This window comes from Microcaecilia unicolor, chromosome 8 (genome assembly GCF_901765095.1).
Source record: "Microcaecilia unicolor chromosome 8, aMicUni1.1, whole genome shotgun sequence".
In the NCBI taxonomy this organism is placed as follows: Eukaryota; Metazoa; Chordata; class Amphibia; order Gymnophiona; family Siphonopidae; genus Microcaecilia; species Microcaecilia unicolor.
In genome coordinates this window covers 188,558,620-188,582,795 of record NC_044038.1, presented here as the reverse complement: position 1 = coordinate 188,582,795, position 24,176 = coordinate 188,558,620, and the positions used below count along the sequence as shown (strand labels likewise).

Genomic DNA, 24,176 nt, shown 5'->3' with positions numbered 1-24,176 from the left:
CTTTGTCAAAAGCAAACCTCTCAGGAAGCGAACAACTAGAGGCTGTCCAGAGATGGGCCTATCTTCCACATGGTGATGGCAAGCACTAATTGCATTGAGGTGAACCCTTACAGAGTTGGTCTTGAGACCAGATTCAGAAAGGTGTGTAAGTTATTCAAGCAGGGTCTGATTAGGTCAAGAAATAGGATTTATGGCCCTGCCCTCACACCAAACCTCCATTTGAAAGAGTATCACCTCTTAGTGGAATCTTTCCTGGAAGCCAGCAAGACCTTGGGAGACTCTCTCAGGAAGATACAAGGAAGCAAATTCTATGCTCTCAAACATCCAGGCGTGAAGGCCAGGGACTGAAGGATGGGATGCAAAAGAGATCCCTTGTTCTATGTGATGAGAGTTGGAAAATGCCAATCTCCAAGGTTCTTCAGAGGACAACTTCAGAAGATGGAACCAGGTCTACCTGGGCCAATAAGTAGCAAACAGCATCATGGTTCCTCCCCCTCCCTCCTAGCTCTCAACCTTCAACATTTACTTCCTGCCATTAGCCCATCCCCTTTCCTCCTAAGCTCATCCCGTCTTCGTCGCCTTCGTCACCCTACCTCCCCCACCCTCCTCCGCACTCTCTTGCTCCTCCTCCTGCTATCCGCCGGAGACATCAATCCCAATCCAGGTCCCCCACACCTGTCCTCCCCATGCAATCGATTCTGGGATGTCTCCAATCTCATTTCTATTCCCCTCCTCCCCCCCCTCTTCCCTCCCCCTTCTCGTGTGCCCTGTGGAATGCCCGCTCTGTCTGCAACAAACTTTGCTTCACCCATGATCTCTTCATCTCCCGTTCTCTCCAACTGCTCGCCCTAATTGAAACCTGGCTCATCCCTGACGACTCTGCCTCAGTTGCGGCCCTATGCCATGGAGGTTATCTTTTCTCCCACACTCCCCGCCCAGTCGGCTGCGGAGGTGTCAGGTTACTACATTCGCCCACCTGTAGTTTTCAACCCCTCCCCCTACCGCAGTCTCACTGCTTCTCATCCTTTGAAGTTCACTCCATCCGTCTATTCTACCCGCTGCCACTCAGAGTTGCAGTCATTTACTGCCCCCCCTGATAAGTCCCTCCCCTCCTTCCTTACCAACTTCGATGCATGGCTCTCCGTTTTTCTTGAACCCTCATCTCCATCCCTCATTCTTGGAGACTTTAACATACACGCTGACGACCCATCCGACTCTTCTCAGTTCCTCACTCTGACATCCTCCTTCAACCTCCAGCTGAGCTCCACCACCCCTACTCACCAAACTGGCCATTGTCTTGACCTCGTCCTCTCCTCTACCTGCTCACCCTCCAACTTCTGCGCCTCAGCTCTTCCTCTCTCAGATCATCACCTGATCACCTTCACACTTCATCACCCTCCCCCTCAGTCCCGCCCTACACTAACCACTACTTTCAGGAATCTCCAGGCCGTCGACCCTCCCATCATATCCTCTAGCATCTCTAATCTCCTCCCCTCCATCATGTCCTCCGAGTCTGTCGACAAGGCTGTCTCTGCTTACAATGCCACTCTCTCATCTGCTCTGGACACCCTTGCACCATCCATCTCCCATCCCACAAGGCGTACTAATCCCCAGCCCTGGCTGACCCCTTGCGTCTGATACCTTCGCTCCTGCGCCCGATCTGCTGAATGCCTCTGGAGGAAATCTCGCACCCATACCTTCATTCATTACAAATTCATGCTATCCTCCTTCCAGTCCTCCCTATTCCTTGCCAAACAGGACTATTACACCCAATTAACTAATTCCCTCAGCTCCAACCCTCGTCGTCTCTTCGCCACGCTTAACTCCCTCCTCAAAGTGCCCTCCGCTCCCACCCCCCCCTCACTCTCTCCTCAATCACTGGCTGACTACTTCCGTGATAAGGTACAGATCAGCCTAGAATTCACTACCAAACCACCTCCTCCTCCTCACCCTTTAACCCACTCCCTCAACCAACCAACCCAGCCCTCCTTCTCCTCTTTTCCTAATATCACCGAAGAGAAAAACGCCCACCTTCTTTCCTCCTCGAAATGCACCACCTGTTCTTCTGACCCCATCCCCACCAACTTACTTAACACCATCTCTCCTACTGTCACCCCCGCCATCTGTCATATCCTCAACCTCTCCCTCTCCACTGTAACTGTCCTCGACATCTTCAAGCATGCTGTAGTCACACCACTCCTCAAAAAACCATCACCAGACCCCTACCTGTCCCTCCAACTACCGCCCCCATCTCCCTCCTACCCTTCCTCTCCAAGATACTTGAACGTGCTGTTCACAGCCACTGCCTTGATTTTCTCTCCTCTCATGCCATCCTCGATCCGCTTCAATCCGGTTTTCGCCCTCTACACTTGACAGAAACGGCACTCACTAAAGTCTGTAATGACCTGTTCCTTGCCAAATCCAAAGGTCACTACTCCATCCTCATCCTCCTTGACCTATCCACCGCTTTTGACACTGTCAATCATAATCTGCTGCACTGTCCTCTTTTGGGTTCCAGGCTCTGTCCTCTCCTGGTTCTCCTCTCATCTCTCCCACCGTACCTTCAGAGTACACTCTCATGGATCTTCCTCCATCCCCATCCCGCTCTCTGTAAGCGGGAGAGTTCCTCAGGGATCTGTCCTTGGACCCCTTCTTTTTTCACTCTACACCTCTACCCTGGGCTCGCTGATCTTATGGTTTCCAATATCATCTCTATGCTGACGACACCCAGCTTTATCTCTCTACACCAGACATCACTGCGGAAACCCAGGCCAAAGTATCGGCCTGCTTATCCGACATTGCTGCCTGGATGTCCAACCGCCACCTGAAACTGAACATGGCCAAGACAGAGCTTATTGTCTTTCCACCCAAACCCACTTCTCCTCTCCCTCCACTCTCTATCTCAGTCGATGGCACCCTCATCCTCCCCGTTTCATCTGCCCGCAACCTCGGAGTCATCTTCGACTCCTCTCTCTCCTTCTCTGCTCATTTCCAGCAGACAGCCAAGACCTGTCGCTTCTTTCTCTATAACATCAGCAGAATTCACCCTTTCCTCTCTGAGCACACCACCCATACTCTCATCCACTCTCTCATTACCTCGCGCCTTGACTACTGCAACCTACTCCTCACTGGCCTCCCACTTAACCATCTATCCCCCCTTCAATCCGTTCAGAACTCTGCTGCGCGTCTTATCTTCCGCCTAGACCGATATGCTCATATCACCCCTCTCCTCAAGTCACTTCACTGGCTTCCGATCAGGTACCGCATACAATTCAAGATTCTCTTATGAACCTACAAATGCACTCAATCTGCAGCCCCTCATTACCTCTCTACCCTTATCTCCCCTTACGCTCCTACCCGAAACCTCCGTTCACAGGACAAATCCCTCCTTTTAGTACCCTTCTCCACCACCGCCAACTCCAGGCTCTGCCCTTTCTGCCTCGCCTCACCCCATGCTTGGAACAAACTCCCTGAGCCCAAACGCCAAGCCCTCTCCCTGCCCATCTTCAAATCCTTGCTCAAAGCCTACCTCTTCAATGTCGCCTTCAGCACCTAACCATTTTACCTCTATTCAGGAAATTTAGACTGCCCCAATTTGATTGACCGCACATTTTGTCCATTAGATTGTAAGCTTCTTTGAGCAGGGACTGTCCTTCTTTGTTAAACTGTACAGTGCTGCGTAACCCTAGTAGCGCTTTAGAAGTGTTAAGTAGTAGTAGTGGATTCAGCAAAGTCTTCCTCTCGAGAGGGATGGGAGGATATGCATGCAGAAGACTGTTCCAAACGGAGGAGGAAGACACTACAGGAAGAGATAAACCCCCCAAAGGAAAAAACAAAAAGAAGCAGGATAAAAAGGGAAGACAAAAAAAAAATGCTCAAAAAGTTTGTCACGCACCAGACGTTGTGAGGAGCCGCAGGCAGCGGATGTCTCCTCACGGCAGATGAGAAGAGACTGCTTGTCCTGTGCTCTTGCGGCTGGTGGGAAGGCACTTGTGCATGCGCAATGGGAATGCTTATGCATGGCTCTTAAAAGTTATATATGCTAGTAAAGTGTTCCGCACCAGGCGACATAGATAACATCATCCATATGCGAGTATTAAGTGGCCTGTTTGTTCTCAGAGAATGCCATGTACTTGGTTTTGCCTGAGATTGGTACACTGAGTTGCTCAGAATGTGACAGCCAGATGGATTTTCTCAGTCCCTCAATGATCTTCAGCAAAATTGCTGTTATAGACACATTGCATTGGTTACCTATGGAGGCCAAGGCCCTATGTGGAGATGCACCACAATATTTATCCAAGAAATTGGTTTGGTGAGGAAGTGATGTCATGAGACACGATGGCAGCTTGAGATCGAAGCTCCATCAGGGCGCTGATTAAAAGGGCGAAAATACTTGGTGAAAACGCTGTCCGGAGGGAGGAAAAGTGAGCGGATACCGGCCATACCATGCCCGCGAAAAAGGGGCTCAAAAAATTTAAATTTACGGCCACTCCAGGACGGAAAGTGGCGGAGAAGGTGGCGGTGCTGGAGCGGAGAGCAGATTAGATGGTGGAGGCTCAGGCAGAACGGAGCACGGGGAGTGCGGAGAGGCGGAATCAGCAAGACGGGAGTTCCAGGAAGGAGACAGTGGAGCCGGAGCTGAGCCGAGGGCTGGAGGTGGAGCGGAATACGGGGGGGACGCATGGCCAAGATGGCGGAGCCTCTGAGCAGTGCGGGAGCGGAGTGTGCATTGGAACACGATCAGGAGGAAGGAGTAAGCGTGATGGAGGTGCTGGGAGCTGTGGAGGCAGTGCAACAATCAGTGGAGCGCAGGTTGAAGGAGAGCGCAGGTGGAAGGGAGGAGGCAAGGTTCAGCAAAGGAGAGATGCATATGGTGGAGAGAGAGCCTGTGGGGGAAGACACGGCAGGCAAGGAAATGGAGAAATGGTTTAAAGACCTAAAGGCAGAGATTGCAGGGGTCCGGAGGGACATTCAGGTTGCTATGAGGGATTTCCGTGCAGAACTGAGGGACTTGGGCTCCAGGGTTGGAGAAATGGAGGAGGAAGTGGAAAGTCTTAAGAAAGATGTAGGAGAAGTTAAAAGCAGATTTCAAAAAGAGGAGGAGACTGGCAAAGGGTGAAGGATCAGTTGGAGGACCTGGAAAATAGGTCCCGCAGGAATAATCTGCACTTCAAAGGGATTGAGCCTGCAAAGAGGTGAGAAAATGTGGAATACAAGTGCAATAAATAAATAAATAAATAAATAAATAAATAAAATCCCTGAACTAGATATCTTTGCCAGCTGAGCTGTGTGGGTACATACTGCACCCTGAGGGAAAAGGTGCAAGGCAGGAATTCAATATCCAGAGGGCGCATAGAGTGGCAGGGCCACGCCGGGATTCTAATCCAAGAGACATTGTGGTATGCTTTGCGGATTTTCCTTTGAAAGAGAGGATACTGACCAGGGCGAAACAGATGGGGGAGATCAAGTGGAAGAACTGCAAGATTGGAGTGTTTCAAGATCTGGTCTGGACAACTTTGCAGAAGCGCAGGTCCTTTAGAGAGGTCACCCAGTTTATGAGATCTAAGGGGATAAGATATAGATGGCTTTTCCCCTTTGCCATGTGGTTAACTGTGCAGGGCAAGTCGCACAAGGTGCAGACCCCAGAAGAAGCATGGTTGGCCTTGCGGGCATTGGGATGCAGGGAGGTCCCAGTTCCGGTGGAGGAGCGAGAGAAGGCCAAAGAGCGTAGAAGGGTTCAAGAGTAATGGAGGGTGAAAGTCCAGGAGCTGACAGCGGAAGAGGCCAGTGCAATGTCTGCCAGTAGAGTGGAGAGGATTTGAGGATGGCAGGCTCTTGTTACAGAGGGCTGGACGTTGTATTGACTGAAGGGAGGGAGGACTTGTTGTGATTTGGGTAGGGAGAGGAAGAGTGGAAAGCAGAGGGGAGTTAGTTATGGGAGGGGGAGTGGAGTTAAGGGGGATGGGCAGCTGCTTTAGGGAAGGTCTTCTGAGGGGGAAGGGGGAAGGGGAGGGACAGGTGGGGGATAAAAGATATAATGGTTGAAAGCATGGGAAAAGCCCTGGAGGGGTGAGTCACTTTCTTGGATATGGCTGATCTGCGAACGGGCAGATTAGCGGAAGTAGGAGGGAGGGTAGGGGGGGATGGGTTGGGCGAGGGGGGGGGAAGGTGGGGATTTCAGGGGAAGACAGGGGCAGGGAGAGGGGTTGGGGGGGAGAGGGGAGGGGGAGTGAAGGTTGGGGGAAGGGGGAGTTTTTGGTGTTGGGAACATAGAATGTGAATGGATTGAATAACAGGGGGAAACAGAGTAGGGTGTTTAAGGAGTTGGGTAGGTTGCAGTGGAGTATTACATTTTTACAGGAAACTCACTTGAGGCCGAGGGATACACATTTGTTACAACGCAAACAGTATAGAGAGGTGGTGGTACATCAAGGGGTGGGGCCCAAGAAGATGGGTGCGGTGGCCATTTTGATTCAACATAATTGTGGGTTTGTCTCAAAGCAAGTGTTCCAAGATAAAGAAGGGCGCTGTATAGCGGTTAGAGTGTGGTTGCAGGGTAAAGAAATGACATTGAATCAGAAGGATTTCTTTAGTAAGCTGGGGGAGGACCTAATGGGATTTGTGGGGGGCGGAGGTCAGGTGATAGTGTGGGGGGGGGGGGGGGGGGATTTCAATCTGGCGCCGGATGCGCGATTGGATCATTCAAAGGGTGGAGGGAGGCAGAGCAGGCCTGGGAGAGGGGCGTTGAGGCGGTTTATGCGAAACTTGGGGGTGGTGGACTATTGGAGGCTTTTCCATGGGACACAGAGGAATTATACTTTCTACTCCCATGCAGCACAGACCTACTCCAGGATAGATGGGATTTGGATATCTCGTAATGATTGGCATGGGGTGGAGGCGGCGCAAATAGAAACAATTAGCGTTTCAGATCATGCGCCAACGTGGGTTAAACTGAAGGGGGGAGGGGGGGTTGTAAGGGAAGCTGGAGATTGAATGAGACTTTGTTGGGGGACGAGATCATCCGGGAGGACATTAGATGCACCATTCAAGACTATAGGCAATTTAATGATACAGGGGAGGTATCAGATGGTATATTATGGGATGCACTGAAGGTAGTGGTGAGGGGGGTCTTGATAAAATGGGGGGCTCGCAGGAAGTGGGAGCGGGGACAACGATCATTGCAGTTGACACAGCGATTGCTGCACACTGAAAAGCAACATAAATGCAATCTGGGAGCCAGGCTGTGGGGGGAACTTATTTTTAAATCTTTTTTATTGATGGTAATTGCAAAACACAACACTTACATCATGGCAAAGCATCAAAAACTTATTCCAATAAACAATCAAGGTCAACAAGTTCAACACCATCGTAACATTTCCCCCCCTGAGTTACTCCCCTCCCATCCCCTTCCTTCCCCCTGGTCAACATTTAACAATATAACATTTCTTGTGTAAGTCTGCTTGATTTTACAGCACTCAGCCTCTGGGATACCCTCCAAGTCTGGCAGTGACTCCAACTGACTTCAGCGCTCACTTAGGGCCTGTTCTCTTATGGCCCCCAGTAAATGATCAACATCTCAAACAAATATGAGCCACTGCTCATTAATCCCAGTTTTCTAAGTGCACATCCGGACCGCTGTCAATGTCAAACCCTTATAAATATCTCCAAACATCAACCTTCCAGTTACCTTTGGCTAACAAAGTGTGAGGCAGCTAAAGAGAGGCCAACAGACACTATCAACTAGTGGATCTCGAACCAAACCCTACACTTCTAAACTCTCTCCCTTCAAACCACCCTAGCCCCCTCCCCCCCCCCCCCCCCCCCCCATGTTTCCATGGTGTACCGATCAGCAATTCAGAACTCTACTGCGCGCTACCGGGGTCAATGAGTCCCAAAAAGGTGCCCACCTCCGACAAAAATCTTCTCCTCTGACCGATGCCAGGTCACCCACCCCCCTGCGCTCCAGCGCGCACAAACAAATCATCCTGGATCTCCATTGCTGGAAAGTTGGGGGTTCCGCCACTATCCATTGATGAAGTATTACTTTCTTACCCATGAGCACCACCCGCTTTAGGAAGGGCTTGAGCCCCACTACCCCTGGGGCCGCTATTTGAAATAGATCAAATAACTGGGATGCATGTGGCGTCCAAGCCACTCCCTAGAAAGCCGACACATGCCCCGCCACTCGCCTCCAAAACTCTATTACGCTCGGGCATTGCCAGAACATGTCTCCAAGGCCCACCGGGGAGTAGGCACACCTGGCACAGGCATCATCTGTACGCATGGCTGCCATCATTGCCCTGTGCGGTGAAAAATACATTCGCATTACAAACTTGTAAAGGGTTTCTCTCAGCGTCACATTCTCCGTTACCCTGGGAATATTCAATACATAAGTCTTTAGTTGCTCCCCCCGAAGCCTCAGGGGTAACTCATTGTTCCATTTAGTTGCCAGCTTTTCATAATCTACTTCACCCAGCTGACCCCGCAGACATAAATGATAGTATTTTAGGGGGACTGCCGATTGCGCATCCGAGGCAAATAATTCAAGCAGCTTTTCCCACACCGCAGAGGACAGAGAAGCGGACGGAATCGACCGGACATAATGCTGTAACTGAAGCCAAGCAAAAGAATCTCCCGTCACCGTCCCAAATTCCAGTCTCCAATCATCCAACGTCCTCCTCTCGCCATCCTCTGTATATAACTGATGTAAATAGTGCGCACCCCTGCCTCTCCAGGCCACAAATTGGGCTGAAGTCGAGCCCGGAGGAAAATCTGGATTGCCCTGCAGGGGCAACAAAGGAGAGAGTCTTGACAGCCCAAAAAAGCGACACACCCATGTCCACGCCCGTCGCAATGGTAAAAACAAAGACGCATAGGGCCCCAATGACCGGCACCCGTGCGAGTAACCACGCGCTAAAATGCATCGGCCTCAACAACAACTGTTCCTCCTGCGACAGGGTGAAATAACTCGTACCTCTGAACCAGTCAGAGATATGCCTCATATTTCCAGCTACTGACAATAATTTGATGTTCAATAATCCCCAGCCCCCCTGGCTCTTTGGCCGATAAAGTTGCAACGCTGCCATCCGCGCTCGCTTACCTTGCCAAATGTAGCGTGACACCAGCCGGGTCACCAGCCGTTCATCCTTCCAATTGAGCAGTATCGGCACCATTTGCAAAATATAGGTCCATTTGGGCATTAACACCATATTAAATAGTGCCACCCTGCCCAAAGCTGATAACGGCAAAGACTGCCACACCCTTAAAGAAGCCCTCGTACTTTCTCGCAATGGCTCAACATTCAACTCATAAAGCTGGGTTAAATCCCCTGAGATCCACTCCCCTAAATATTTAAGTGGACCCGATGTCCAGGACAATGGAAACTCTCCCTCCCACCGGTCCCGTATGTGGTCTTGAATTGGGAACGCTACTGATTTTTGTAAGTTAAGGGTAAAACCGGAAAAATAGCTGACCTCTTTGATTTCACTAAGAAGGGCAGGAACCGATCTTTGCGGCTTCGTCAAGGCCACTAAAATATCATCCGCAAAAGCTAATGTTTTCATTGAGAACGACAAGAAGTCCACACCGCAAACATCTGGGTCGCCTTGGATGGATCGCAACAATGGCTCCAGGTATAAAAGAAACAACAGAGGGGACAGGGGGCAGCCCTGCCGGGTTCCACAACACACTTCAAAGGAGGCGGTGCACATTCCATTCACCACTAAAGACGCACTAGGCTTTTCATAAAGCGCTTCTACCGCCTTTCTAAACCAACCCGTGATCCCAATAAAGTCTAACTGCAAACAGATAATCCCAGTGCACCTTATCAAATGCTTTCTCCGCGTCTAGGCTGACTAGAAGAAGAGGCTCTTTGACTACCTGGCTCCAGGCTATAGCAAGACACTCTTTCCTTACATTCAGTGAGGAGTGTCGCCCTCGGACAAAGCCCACCTGCCCTTCCCCAATCAGCACTGGTATGTGTGGAGCTAATCTATCGGCTAGGACCCTGGCTAAGATCTTCAAATCTACGTTTATCAGTGAGATCGGACTGTAGGAACCCGGCAGGTCTGCCGGCCTGCCTGGCTTAGGTATCAAGGTAATCAGGGCATCGTTCGAATACCTGGGAAAGGAACCCTGGAGCAATGACGCTTCAAAATAGTCAAGCAACGGGCCTGTAATTTGTGGGAACATACATTGGTAAAACTCAGACACATATCCATCAGGCCCAGGCGCCGTGCCCCTTTTTAACGCCTTGACCACCCGCTGAATCTCTGTCCCCCTCAGAGGGGCATCTAACTGAGCTACAACGGAAGCCGAGAGGCGGGGAATACCCGAACTCTCCAAGTAATCTCTCATTGAGGGCCCCTCTTGAGGGGCTGGCGATGCGTACAAAGCAGCATAATAGTCATGAAACAACTTCGCTATCTTCGACGTCTGAGTCTCCCGTCGCCCATCTGGTGCTGTTAATGACGGAACAAACAGATTGCCCCCCCAGGTTTTCACAAGCCGTGCCAACAACCTGCCCGATTTGTTCCCAAAGCGATGAAACCTAAAAGAGCGGTAAAAAAGGTATTTCTTGGTACGTTCATGGATCAGGGCATTCAGTGCCGCCAGGGCCAATAACATCCGCTCCCAACTCCGCACCGAGGGGGCCGCCAGATGTGCTCGCTTCGCTTTCTGATATACCCGCTCCAACCGAACCAGACCCTGTGAGAGTCGCTTCGAACGCGCACACATATATGCTATTATGTCCCCACGCAACACAGCCTTGGCAGTGTCCCAATATAATCTAGCATCCGAAGTGTGGGAAACATTCGCATCAGCAAAGAGCGACCACTTTTTCTGCAAATACTCCTTAAAATTGTCATCTTCTACCAAGTATGACGGGAATCTCCATAATCGCTCTCTCAGCCTTCCCTCACCCAGGTCCACGTCCACCCAAATTATTGCGTGGTCCTAGACCTCCATCGGACCAATTTCCGATCGTACCACCTGCGGAAACAGAGGGGCCAACACCAATATGTAATCCAATCTGGACCGAGTGCCGTGTGCTCGCGACAAATGGGTATAGTCTCGGGCACTAGGATTACACAGCCGCCACGGGTCTACCAAATTTAGGGCCTGACACAAGGTAAACCTTTCCCCCCTCCCATTACCGTCCCCGGGGTCTGGGCCGAGCGATCCTGAAGGGCATCCAGCACCTGGTTAAAATCGCCCACCACTACCCAAGGCGCTGATGCGTGTTGTATCCCTAGGCGCACCAGGTGTTGGAAGAACGAGTGGTCATACAAATTGGGTCCATAAACATTTAATAGATAGAAGTCCTGCCCCATAACATTCATCCTCAATAAAATGTAACGCCCATTCCCATCGCGTGCCACCACCTTGACGTTGCATTGTAAGCTCTTGTGCACCAACACTGCCACTCCCCCCTTTTTACCTTTGGCTGACGCAAAGAAGCAGTCCCCCACCCATCGCTGTTTTAACTTTAAATGTTCTACATCAGATAATTTAGTTTCTTGTAGACAGGCCAGGGAGACATTGTGACGCTGGAGAGCCGCTAAAAGTTTTGTGCGTTTGATAGGAGAAGTGATGCCACACACATTCCAGGATATTATTCTAGGCAACGGTAGCTTAGCCAGGATCTTGGATCTTCACTCTAACAAAGACCCAAACTCTCTGAGGGTCCAGAACTCCCGGGCGCCCAGCCTTCGCCCCAGAGCCCAAAACCCTGACACCTCTTACACAAATCTCTCTTACCCCACCAGCACACAACACTAGAATCCCCATCGGACACCATGGAATACAAGAGACCCAACTGCCCTTCCCCCCTCCCACAGTCCAACCCCCCACCCCCCCTTTCCCAACCCCACCCCTACACCTCTGAGAACCATTCTTCTCCATGTAGCCACAGAGAAGCCTGTCTGTGATCATGCAATGATACCAGGAGTCCCATCCTCACTCATAACCAATTCGTGCCCATTGGCCATGCCTGAAAGTTTAAGGCACCCTCATCCGCTCATCTCACACAACCCTCAGCTCTCCCAACATTCCCACTGCCTATATTACAGAACTCTCCCTTTATTATCCCCTCACACCTCACTCTTTCATACACCACCTCTTCTCACCCCACCGATCAGAACGCACTACACACTTCACACTTAACTTTACACACTATCAGACACACACTCACCTCCTACGTACCCGCCCCCCCCCCAAGAAACCCTTATGGTACAGTAAAAAAGAACTCAGAAAGACAGTGCCTCAGAAATGTCCAAGTACAAGTCCTTCCTCGTCATTACCAACTCCTCAGGGCGATACGCTCAGCTTCTATAATACGATCACTGTTACGTCCTCTCCTAGCTCACTTTCCTGCATCTTGTTGCTCCGGGACTCCATTGAGCCAGGCCGTCGCACTCTCCAGTGTCTCATGCGAGCGCCACTGACCGTTGTGCCAAATCTTTAACACCGCAGGATAACGAACTTGAAACTTGTATTTCCTCTCAATCAAACGAGTGCAGACCTCGGAGAACCGGCGGCGCTTCACCGCAAGTGCCGCGGAGTAGTCTTGATAGACCTGCACCTGGGCTCCCTCGTAGCAAACGTCCTCCTTATGCTGGTGATAATACTGAAGGAATGCGTCTTTCTGAGCCGAGTTGAGGAACTTCGCTATTACTGTTCTAGGGCGCCTTTCACCGACTCGAGCCGCTCCCAGGCGATGTGCACGCTCGAGTTTGACCGGGTCCGTCTCTTCATCCCTCGCCACCATCGGGCTCATCCAGCTCTCCATTACCCGGCGTAGGGATATCTCCGGTACAGTCTCAGGAATGCCCAGGAATCGAAGATTATCTCGACGAGACCTGTTTTCCAGGTCCTCTAACTTGTTTTGTTGCTCCGCTACCAGCTCCTAGAGTCTTGTCAGTTCCGCGTTATTCCCCTGGGCGCCATCTTCCAGATCGGACACGTGGCACTCTAATTCTCCCATCCGCCGGGCCAATTCAGTCGTGATTTGTGAAATACCGGTCAGCTGCTCCGACAAGCGTTGCAGGCGCGGTTCTAAAGCAAGCACCACCGCGTTAGTCAGTTCTGTTATTGCCGCCTCGGTACAGGTAAGCTGCGGGGCCTGTCCCTGGTCCGCCATCTTATCCTCTGCAACTTTGGCTCTGTCTGCCCCTTTTTTTTGCTGTTTTTGCAGCCATTCTGCTTTTCGGTGTGAGATATCTGTCCATACGCTCCACCAGGTTTCACTCCAAGCAAAGGGCAGGCCAATTTGGGTCTTTCAGTGTCGATTCCAAGGGATTGAGGATGAGACCCTCGAGCAGGAGGCAGAAAACACGTCTGCCTCCTCTCACTGCATCACGTGATCTCCGCTGTGGGGGGAACTTAAACAAGTGAGAGAGGATTTGAAGCAGCTGCAGATGGAGGAGGTTGAATTTATGAGAACCAGACTCAAACAACAGTATTTTGAGTTTGTGAACAAATCCAGTGTGTTGTTGGCTAGATACTTGAAGGCACGAAAGGGGCGCTCCCATATACAGAAAATAAGGGACGAGGGGGGGGGGGGGGGGATGGAAGTATACTGATAAGGATATTGGGGAATGTTTTTTGAAATATTATACAGAGTTATATAGAACCTCTGAGAGCATTCCGGAGGAGGATATGGTTCATTACAACAGTTAGAGGAGGGGGAGAGGGCTTGCCTAGGGGAGCCTATTTGATTAGGAGATATACAGGGGGTGATTAGGCGGTTGCCTAATGGGAAAGCACCGGGACTGGATGGATATTCGGCCAGGTTCTACAAAAGTTTTGTGGGAGAAGTGGGGGACTTGCTGGTGAGAGTGGGGAATGGAGTGCTAGAGGGGGATAAGCTTCCGGAGTCTATGTCGGAGGCGGGGGTGGTGGTTCTACCTAAACTAGGGAAGGATCCGGCGCTGTGTGGATCTTATAGGCCCATTTCGCTACTAAATGTAGATGCTAAAATAGTGGCTAAGGTACTAGCTAACAGGCTGGCCAGGGTACTTCCAAAATTGGTGCATGTGGATCAAGCGGGATTTCTCCCCAGGCGGCAGTAGGAGATGTTAGGCGCACCCTGCATTTGATTTGGGAGGCTGAAAGGAGGGGTGACGACACGGTTTTGTTGGCGATTGATGCGGAGAAGGCCTTTGATAGGGTCAGTTGGCATTTTCTGCGGGCGGTGTTACAGCGAATGGGCCTGGGAGATGTCTTTTGTGCATGGCTAGCTGCCTTGTATGATCAGCCTAAGGCGCGCATTAGAATTAATGGGGGATATACAAACTTTTTCCCAATAGGGCGAGGGACCAGGCAGGGGTGCCCGTTGTCCCCTCTTCTGTTTGCTTTGTACATGGAACCCTTAGCAGAGATAATACGTCAGTATCCAGAGGTGCAGGGAATAAGGGTTGGAGGGAGGGATCATCGAATTGCCCCGTTAGCGGATGATGTGTTGTTGTATGTGACGGATCCGGAGCATACGCTCACTAAAGTAGTGGAGATTTTGAGGGAATTTGAGAGTTTAGCAGGCTTGAAGGTTAATATGGACAAAAGTGAGTTATTGGGGGTTTCGTTATCGGGAGCGGAGGAACAGAGGTTGGCCGAAAGGTTTGATTTTAAATGGGCAAAGCACAATATCAGGTACCTGGGAATCCAGGTTCCCAGGGATCTGAGTAGGGTGTTTAGTGTTAATTATGGGAAGCTGGTGGGGCAAACAAGGGGTGAATTGTCGAGATGGAAGGGTTTGTGGATTTCCTGGTGGGGGAGGATGGCAGTGGTAAAGATGAATATCTTGCTAAGGTTGTTGTTTTTGTTTGAGACCCTTCCATTGGAGGTCCCGCAAAAAAATGATTAGGCATTTACAAGAGATGGTGACAATTTATTTGGGAGGGTAAGCATCCTAGGCTTGCGGGTAGGGTTTTGTGGGGCGCTTCTGAGAGGGGTGGTCGAGCGGTCCCTAATATTGAGTGTATTATTTAGCAGCTCAGGTGAGGATGATTTTGGATTGGGAAATAGGGCATAATAAGTCAGTTTGTCAGGTGGAGCAGTCCTATAGTCCTTTTAGATCATTGGGTTCATTTTTGTGGACTACGGAAGGGAGAAGAAGGGTGATAGGGGAGTTTCAGAATCCATTTATGAGACATTTGTGGGGAGTGTGTGAGGTAGTTAGGAGGAGGTGGGGGTAGAGGGATCAGGTCTCTATTTTAAGTTCATTGAGGTGGGAGCCACAATTTGGGGCAGGGAGGGAGAATGTTATATTTGGGAGGTGGGAGCGCTTGGGGATGATAAGCTTTCGTAATGTGCTGCATGGGGGTAAAGTGAAGAGTTTTGAAGAATTGAGTTCTATGTATGGCTTGACAGAGGGAGATAGCTTCTCGTATTTACAGATTCAACATTTTGTGGGGTCTTTGGGTTGGCAAGGGGGTAATCCACAGGAGAGGGAAGGCATGGAAAATTTGTGGATAATTTGAAAAAAGTTCCCAGACCCATTTTGGTGCTTTATAAATTATTCAGGGGCAGTGATCCTAGGCCATTTAGTTTTCAGGGGGATTGGGAATTAGATTTACAATATACATTCTCAGAACATGAGTGGGAGACCATTTGTGGGGAAGTGTATAAAGCTTCAGTGTGTGTATTGGTACAGGAGAATGCTTATAAGGTTTTAACCAGATGGTACTACACACCAGAGAGGTTACAGAAAATGTACCCGGGAAGCCTGGGGTTGTGTTGGAGGCATGGGACCCAAAAGGGGTCATTTATGCATATTTGGTGGACTTGTCCGAGGGTGGTGGTGTTCTGGCAGGGGGTTATGAAAGCACTGGTTAAAATAACTGGACAGTCGTTGGTTTGTGGTCCTAAGGAATGTTTGTTGGGCTTGTATAATGAAAGGGAATCCTGGGAGGTTAGTAGAGGGCTCAGATGGGGATATGCTGCAGCTAAGTGTTTAATAGCCCAGCAGTGGAAAAATTCAGGTCCACCAAATTTGGGAGAGTGGAAGCATAAATTGAGTCAACTTATACACATGGAACGCCTCACGGCATATCGTAGGGAGGGGTTAAAGCGGCATAAAGGGGGATGGGATTGTTTACAGGTAAAAGTACAGAATGTATAAGAATATGTTTATGAGGTCTTATTATTAGTAGTGTTGTTGGGGGAGGGGTGTGGGAGGGCAGGGGGGGGGGGGGGGGTTGGGGGGTTAGGGAGGGATGGGAGGATGAAGGCCCCTGTGTGGGCTGGTATGAGCGGGTGGTGCTTTTGGTTGTATATTCATTGTTTGAATATATGTTGGCTGTGTATGCTCATAAATAAAAAATATTTAAAGTTAAAAAAAAAAAATTGGTTCGGTATGTGCCAAATCATGTTATGATCGTTAAAAGTACCTACTTTCAAGAGTCTAGGATGTGTCTGGTGGAGAGCTCAGGCTTTCTGTTTCGGCTCTAATGCCGTGGAATGAACTCCCTCCTGAATTACGACTGATGAAACACTATAGAAGCTTTCAGAAAGCCTTAAAAAAAATTTGGCTTTCATTTTTTAAATTGTTTCCTTCCTGCTTCTTTGGGGCTTCCTGCTTCAATCTGGACTGCGACCTGACACCATGAGCTTTTGCTTCAAACTAACTTAAGATTTCCCCCTATTTTGATATTTCCTCCCAATTTCCTTTAATCTCTACAACCTTAGCCCCATTGCACACCATGACTGCCTCCCCTGCAACAGCTGTAAAAATGTTGCCTCTTCACTATCCCCAGTGGCTTGGAGCATGGAAAATCCGAGTCAGAAACTGAAGTCCCTCCACAGCACAGTACCACCAAGCCTGAAAATATGGTGCCCAACAATAAAGTCCCAAATAAGAATTATGGATAGGTTTCTGTGAACTTTCTTTTGCTCCTAACAAAAGGTTAAACGTTATAAAATGTAATCCTCCTCTGTTTGTTTTTCACCAAATGATCATAAAACCAGTTTCAAAGTGAAAAATAAATCATCTTCAATTATTTGAACTTATATTTAAAACTAATTTGAAGATGTTCTTAGGTACTGATCCCTAAAAAGTTTATTGGTCTTATAATTTTTTAATCCTTTGTAACTGCTTTAAGGGGAATGACGTGACTGGCTGAATGAAATCATGTACCTAGAAACAGAGAAAAATGAAGGTAGATAAAGACCATATAGCCTATCCAGTCTGCCTGTCCATGTCATCTACTACCCCTTCCTCCCTCTTACAGATCTTATGTATTTTGTCCCAAGCTTTCTTGAATTCAGATACAGTATTCGTATGACACTGGAAAAGAATGAACAAACCCAATAGTAATAATCATACCTTGTTTACAAAGTAGAAAATGGCATAAATCAAAACATAGAAAGCTGATCCTCCAGAAACCAGAAATGTTCTCCACCACCAACGATAATCCTGACAAGATAGATAAAGAGATGAAAGGCAGATCAAATAATTAGTTGTAATATAACTGACCTCTCGCCAGCTCTCATCATTATTTAGCTAACAGAAATATTTATTAATTACATTTCTCTCTCATCTTATGCTCTGGGCAGCTTACAACAAAACACATTCATATTATTACTAGGTGATTATAATCATTACCAACCCAATCACAAGCCTCAACTCACATCCATCCTCAAAGCTTCCTATACCCCATCAACCCCACAATAGGAACATCCCAATCTCAATTCATATAGAAAAATGGCAACCTCCCACTATGCACTAATGCCTAGTGGTTGGTGCAGTAGCCTGTGAACCAGAGGAACTAGGGTTGAGTCCCACTGCTGCTCCTTGTCACTTAACCCTTCATTGCCCCATGAATCGTTTGACCATGATATCTGATATAAAGTACATGTCCTAAGAAAAGGGCATGACAAGGTTTTTTTTAATTTAATTTTTTAAAATACATAGTCGACACCTTGTCAGAATAGAAACCAAGCATCGGTTCACTATACACTGATCCATATGATAACACCTAATGCATTCTAGTACCCACTTGGTGTAACAAAATTATATGTTGACATTGTAGCACAACAGTGAACTGATCCAAATGCACCAAAATTCTTACCCCCCACCACTTTCCCTCCCAGCCGACCCCCTTCTTACCCTCACCCCTTACCCCAGTGGACATTAGGGGTGCTTGTGCCTACCCTGCCTCCCGTTGTGGCCCCACTTGGCCTTCATCCAGTGGTATGGTCTCCGACGCTGGTGTCACATGTGGCTCCGGGTGTCTACTGCCACCCAAGCCGGTATTCCCTCAATGTTGGTGGAGGAAGCTTTGCCAGAGTTGAGGCAGAAGACGATTCCTCAACGCTCTTCGTGAGGACCTGGCTCCTCTAAGTTGAAGCAGGCTTGGTCTCAGCCCTCCCATGAGGAGTTTTTGACTGACTGTTTCAGTGTTGTATTTTTGTACATTTAATATTTTTTTGGCTATATTTTCATTTGTGTTTATCATCATCATATAGTTGTGACCCCTAAAGGCACAACGTTGAAACATAGGTCGTGTAGGGTTTGGACGGTGTACGACACTTTTATTGGAGAATAAACTTTTGTTTGAAGACACTGAACGTCTGGTTTTCCTTGGAACTACTTCTTCCACTCTTGTCTCCTGTTTGGATTACTGTGGAAGTACTTTCCTGCTTTGGTTTGATTTGTATTTCACATTTTATAAACCACCCTTTGCTATTCTACTACTACTACTAATCATTTCTATAGCGCTACTAGACGTACGCAGTGCTGTACACTTGAACATGAAAAGACAGTCCCTGTTCGACAGAGCTTACAACCTAATTAGGACAGACAGGACTTCCAGTTGGGCTATGGAGGAGTGAGGATGTGTGGTCTCGCTGCTCCGAAACACCCGATAGAGTCAGGAGAATAACCAGCCTGTTCCCCCCCCCCAAGAAACACGATCAAAACGACCAGGTGGAATGCAGAGACAGTGGGGCGCAAAGAGCCAATAATCCCTGGTGCCGATGGCAGCAAAAACGGTGAGGAAGGACAGCAGAGAGAAAGGGTGAGGAGCGGAGGCAAAGATGGCAGATAAGAGCCAATCGCTGTCTCCGACTCCGAGCTCACAGTGGGCGGCCGACATTATTCGAGAGGTGACAGAGGCAGTAGAGCAGTCGGTGGACGGCAAGTTCCAGCAAATTTTAGATAAACTTGAAGGCATGGAGGAGCGGTACGCTAACATGGCGTCGGATCTTAGGGAAGTACAGCAGCGTGTCGGGAGTGTGGAAGACACGGTGCAGAAGCTAACAGACGAGAATCCGGCAATGCAAAAGCGCCTAACAATATTGGAAGAGAAGTTAGAAGACATAGAAAACCGCTCACAGCGGAATAATTTAAGATTGATTGGGCTGCCAGAGACATTGGGGGAAAAGGACTTACGAAGCTTCTTGGAGAAATGGATCCCTGAGGCGGCAGAACTTCCTGATTTGGCGGGAGAATTTCGCGTGGAGCGGGCGCACAGGTTGGGCCCGCAACGAGAGGGAGAGACTCACCCTAGAGTGACTATTCTAAAAATACTTAATGATGCGCATAAAATGCGGGTGTTGCAAGCCACTCGAGGAGACAAGCATTTATGTTATCAGAATAGCAGGATCCTGGTATTCCAGGATTACTCCACCAGAGTGGCGGCAGCCTGGAAAGCTTTTGTACCAGTCTGTGCTAAACTTTTTGAGCGAAAAGTCTGCTTCAGTTTGTTATTCCCCGCAAAGTTGAAAATAATAGCCCATGACCGAGCACACTTTTTCGACAAAGTGGAGGACGCAAAACGCTTCATGGAACAGCTGCAGAATAAAAGTTTGGAGCCTGCATGAAGGGCGGACAATGGAAAGATCTGACTGCGTGAACCGGGGCATTTGGAACATTTACAACTAGATTGAGCCATTTAGCGTGATTGAATATTTTGTTGACTACAGGATCAGTACGGATTGTGTTGACTTGATTTGTCATCAGAGAAGGTCGGGGAGCAGTTCGTTACTGATGTACAGTATGCTGAAGACCCAAGGAGAATCAGGAAGATGTTGGACTAGAAGTTAATAGGTTTTGTATATGCAATATTGAGAGAGGGGTTTGGGGGGAAGGGAGGGGGAATATTTGTTGAATGCTAATTTGTACACGGTTAAGAATGTAGACGGAGAGACTAACAGAGGGTAGTGAATGGAGAATCCGGTGGGTTACACGGGATAATGAATCAGGGAGAGAATGCATGGGATGAATGACAGAGTGAACAATGAAGAAACAAATAGTGATTGGCACATGATAAAGTGAATGAGAAGCTGTGTGACAAGATGGTGGGGAGGACTTTAAGGCTTAGATAGTAAGGGAAAGAATGTTGGAAGGGTGGGAATATGGGATTGTGATGATAGGACTATGAGGTCTGTGTACAATTTTCTATGGTAATAATGTTAACTGTTTTGTTGCAATGGGGGAGGGGAAGTTTAGAGATTAGTTTGTTCTGAAGGGAGGAGTAATTCATTAGAAGGATTAAAGGCATGGGGAAGAGAGGAGGATGGGGTAGAATGGGAGGGGGGAGATAGGTGATCAGTAAGTATTTGGGATGGGTGGTTTCAAGCTTAGGACTGGAAGAGTTCCGGGTAGTTTCCGGACTGGTAAGGGGAAAAGGGGAAGGGGAGGGTTAGAAGGTATGGGAGTGGGGGAGGGGGGAAGGGAAGGGAGGGGGATGGCAATGTTTGAAGTGCTGGAGGGGATAAACATGGAAGATAATGGCCTCAGAGTAATTTGCCTCATGCTGGGGGGATGGTGGCTGGGACATTTCCTTGGGTATGAGGTGATGGGAAAAAACACATTGGAACTTAAGAGTTTATTGGGGAAGGGAAGGAATAGGTTGAAATGCTAGATGTGAAGTTTACAACATGGAACGTAGGGGGTATACATTCACCCATTAAAAGACAAAAATTGCTAAAAGCTCTGCGGGACAGGGGAACCACCGTTGCAGGAGACGCACCTTTCGTCGGAGGAACATTTAAAATTGAAAAAGTGGTGGGTTGGAACTATTTATGAGGCACCAGCAGAGGAAAGGAGGGGGGGGGGGGGGGAGTGGTGACTCTAATAAAGAAGGGCTTGCACTTAGAAACAAAGGAAATCATAGCAGACCCCAAAGGTCGGTATATACTGGCATCAGTAGTGCTAGAGCGCCAGCAAATGATATTGTGCAATATATATGCCCCAAATGTATTTGAGAGGGACTTTTTTAAGGGAGTAATTAAGCAGATCTTGAGGTTGGTAGATTTACCCATAGTGTTGGGAGGGGACATGAATGATGTAGCAGATCCAAAGCTGGATCGTTCTGCTCGCACTAATAGAGACTTGGCTAGAACAGAACGAGGAGTGCTTTTATTAGAGTCCGCGTTAGGAGTAATAGATGTATGGAGGACGCTTAACCCTTTGGAGCGAGATTACACACGTGTCAAGTGCCCATGATACCATGTCCCGGATTGATTAAATGTTGATCTCACCTGAATTATTAACACAGGTAGCAGAAACCAGGATAGGTCCCATAATGATTTCAGACCATGCTTGGGTGGAGATGAAGTTTCATGGGGAGCCTGTCTCTGGGGGAGGTGGCTGGTGTTTCCCGTCTTTTCTTTATAGGGACAGTCATTTTTTACTTTTCTTGGCCTCAAAGTGGCAACTCTATGCGGAAGCCAATGCTCAGCATAGGGCTCAACCGGGTCTGTTTTGGGAGACAGCGAAAGCCGTTCTTCGAGGGGAGGTGATCTCGTATGTCAGCCATCAGAGAAGAGTGCGCTGTAGAGAGGTGAAACGTTTGGAGCAGCGAGTGACTTCCCTTCGACGGCAGTTTGGGGAGAGACAGGCTCTGCGGGTGACAAAACAGTTACTGGAAGCACAGCAACATTTAAATGAATTACTGCATGATCGGGCAAAACGTTCGCAAGCTTATTATAAATATCAGCTGTACCGGTTTGTGAATAAGAGCTGTGGCCTATTGGCCCGTTTGGCTAGAGGGCACAGGGAGCGCACGAAGGTGACCACGTTAGTGGATCCAAATGGTCAACGACATCACGAAGATAAGGCCATTAATGGGATTTTTTCAGAATTTTTTGCCTGACTTTATGAAGTACAAGGTTCGTTGCAGGAGGATAGTGAGGTTTATTTGTCCAGTATGGATTTGCCCCGGATAACGGACTCCGACCGGGCAGGGTTAGATGCTCCGGTGACAGTGGAAGAAGTAGAACTGGTAATACAGCAAGGGACATTGGGTAAGACCCCAGGACCGGACGGTTTCAGAAACGAATTTTATAAATTGTTGAAATCAGAGATTAGCCCAATTTTGGTGGAGGTATTCAACAATATCATACAACAGGAAGCGCTACCTCGCTATCTAAATGTAGCTCAAATAATAGTTCTCCATAAACCGGGTAAACCAGCAGATAGGCCGGAATCTTACCGCCCAATTTCATTAACACGGAAGTAAAGTTACTTGCTAAAATTATGGCAAATAGAATATCTAGAGTCCTGCCGTCGTTGTTAGCTGAATCACAGGTGGGGTTTATCCGGGGACGGGTCATAACGAAAAATATGAGGAGGATCTTAGCAGCGCTAGAAAGTCAGGAAAGAGGGGACCCCGGCGCTTTTAATCAGTTTTGACGCTGAAAAAGCGTTTGATCTGGTGGATTGGGGATACATGTATGGGGTCCTGGAAGCGTATGGTATAGGAGGGGGGTTCTTGAAGACAGTGAGAGCACTATATGCTGAACCGCGGGCACAGGTGTATGCTAACGGAGTATTGTCGGATAGTTTTCCAATATGCAGGGGAACCAGGCAAGGATGCCCACTGTCGCCACTACTTTTTGTCCTAACTTTGGACCCCTTGTTGCGAGAAATTCAACTTAATCAGGGTATTAAAGGAGTCACAATAGGAAAACATACTTTTAAATCTGCGGCATTTGCAGATGACTTGCTAGTTTTAATTACAGAGCCTAAGACTTCTTTGGAAAATCTTATGGAAAGTCTAGTGGAATTTGGGGACTTTTCCGGATTTCAATTGAATTTGTTGAAGTCGGAGGCTTTGGCAAGTTCGGAAGAAGTGAGGGATATGTGGGAAGGGGACTTTCCGCTAAAGTGGGCGATAGGGAAGTTTCACTATTTAGGCATACAGATAGCAATGGATACCTCATGGTTATATCAGTTCAATGTGTCTAAATTGTTACAGGAGACGAAGGATCAACTGGTAAGGTGGTCGGCACTGCCGGTGTCCTTTTATGGTAGAATACATTTGCTAAAAATGATTATTTTCCCACGGTGGCTTTATGTAATGCAAGTATTGCCCCTGTGGTTGACCCGGCGAGACCTGGAGACGTTCTATAAATTGGCGGCCAAATTTTGTTGGGGGGGGGGGGGGGGGGGGGGGGGGTAAGAAGGCGAAAATGAAGTGGAAAATGGTGGTAGGTAACTCAAGATCAGGAGGATTGGGGTTTCCTGACCTTAGGAAATATAATCAAACCTGTTTACTACGATATCTTAGAGATTGGTTGTTGGGGACCAGTACTTATATAGATATGGGGTTGGAAGAGAGTTATTTTTACCCATGGAATGCAGCCTCCTTGATACATGCCCCTAGAGGGCGATGGCCAGAATGTCTGTGGGATAGTGTGTTGTTGCACTCCATGTGGCAGTTGTGGAGAGTTTTGTTGCCATCATGGCAGCAGAATCCTGTGAGCAGTGTGTGGCTCCCTTTACAGGGGAACATAGACTTTGCGCCGGGAAGGGATTCTAAGATATTTCGTCAATTGTCGGAAAAGGGAGTGCACAGGCTGGAGCAACTACTCCAACAGGACGGTTCTCTGGTGGATTATCAGACTTTTGTGGAGTTGGGAGGACGAGGGCCATTGAGTATACTGGCATATGGGCAGTTAAACCACTACGTGCGTTCGCTGCCGCCGGATAGCCTATCGATTGGTTTTGGTGAACAGCTGTGAGCACTACTGGAAGGGGATGCAGTGGGTCAAGTATCGATAGCATGGTTCCACAGAGAACCATGTAGTAAAGAGCAAGTTCGTGACATACAGGTAGTGGCGGATGGGTGGAGCAGGGAGGTGAGAGAACCGGTATCTGCGAAGTTATTATTGACAGCCATTAAAAATGGTCCACAGTTGGTCCATAGTGCAGGGCTCCAAGAGTGCCATTT

At 48.5% G+C, this 24,176-nt stretch overlaps 1 protein-coding gene across 2 annotated transcripts in view; it reads right to left on the bottom strand.

Moving 5' to 3' along the window:
- TM9SF4 (transmembrane 9 superfamily member 4) overlaps positions 1–24,176 on the bottom strand; it is a 324,536-nt gene that overhangs the window by 24,482 nt on the left and 275,878 nt on the right. For both annotated transcript variants that reach the window (XM_030211308.1, XM_030211309.1), the window contains one exon: positions 17,324–17,413. In XM_030211308.1, the coding sequence (XP_030067168.1) occupies positions 17,324–17,413 (90 nt within the window). The remainder of the gene's footprint in view (positions 1–17,323; positions 17,414–24,176) is intronic.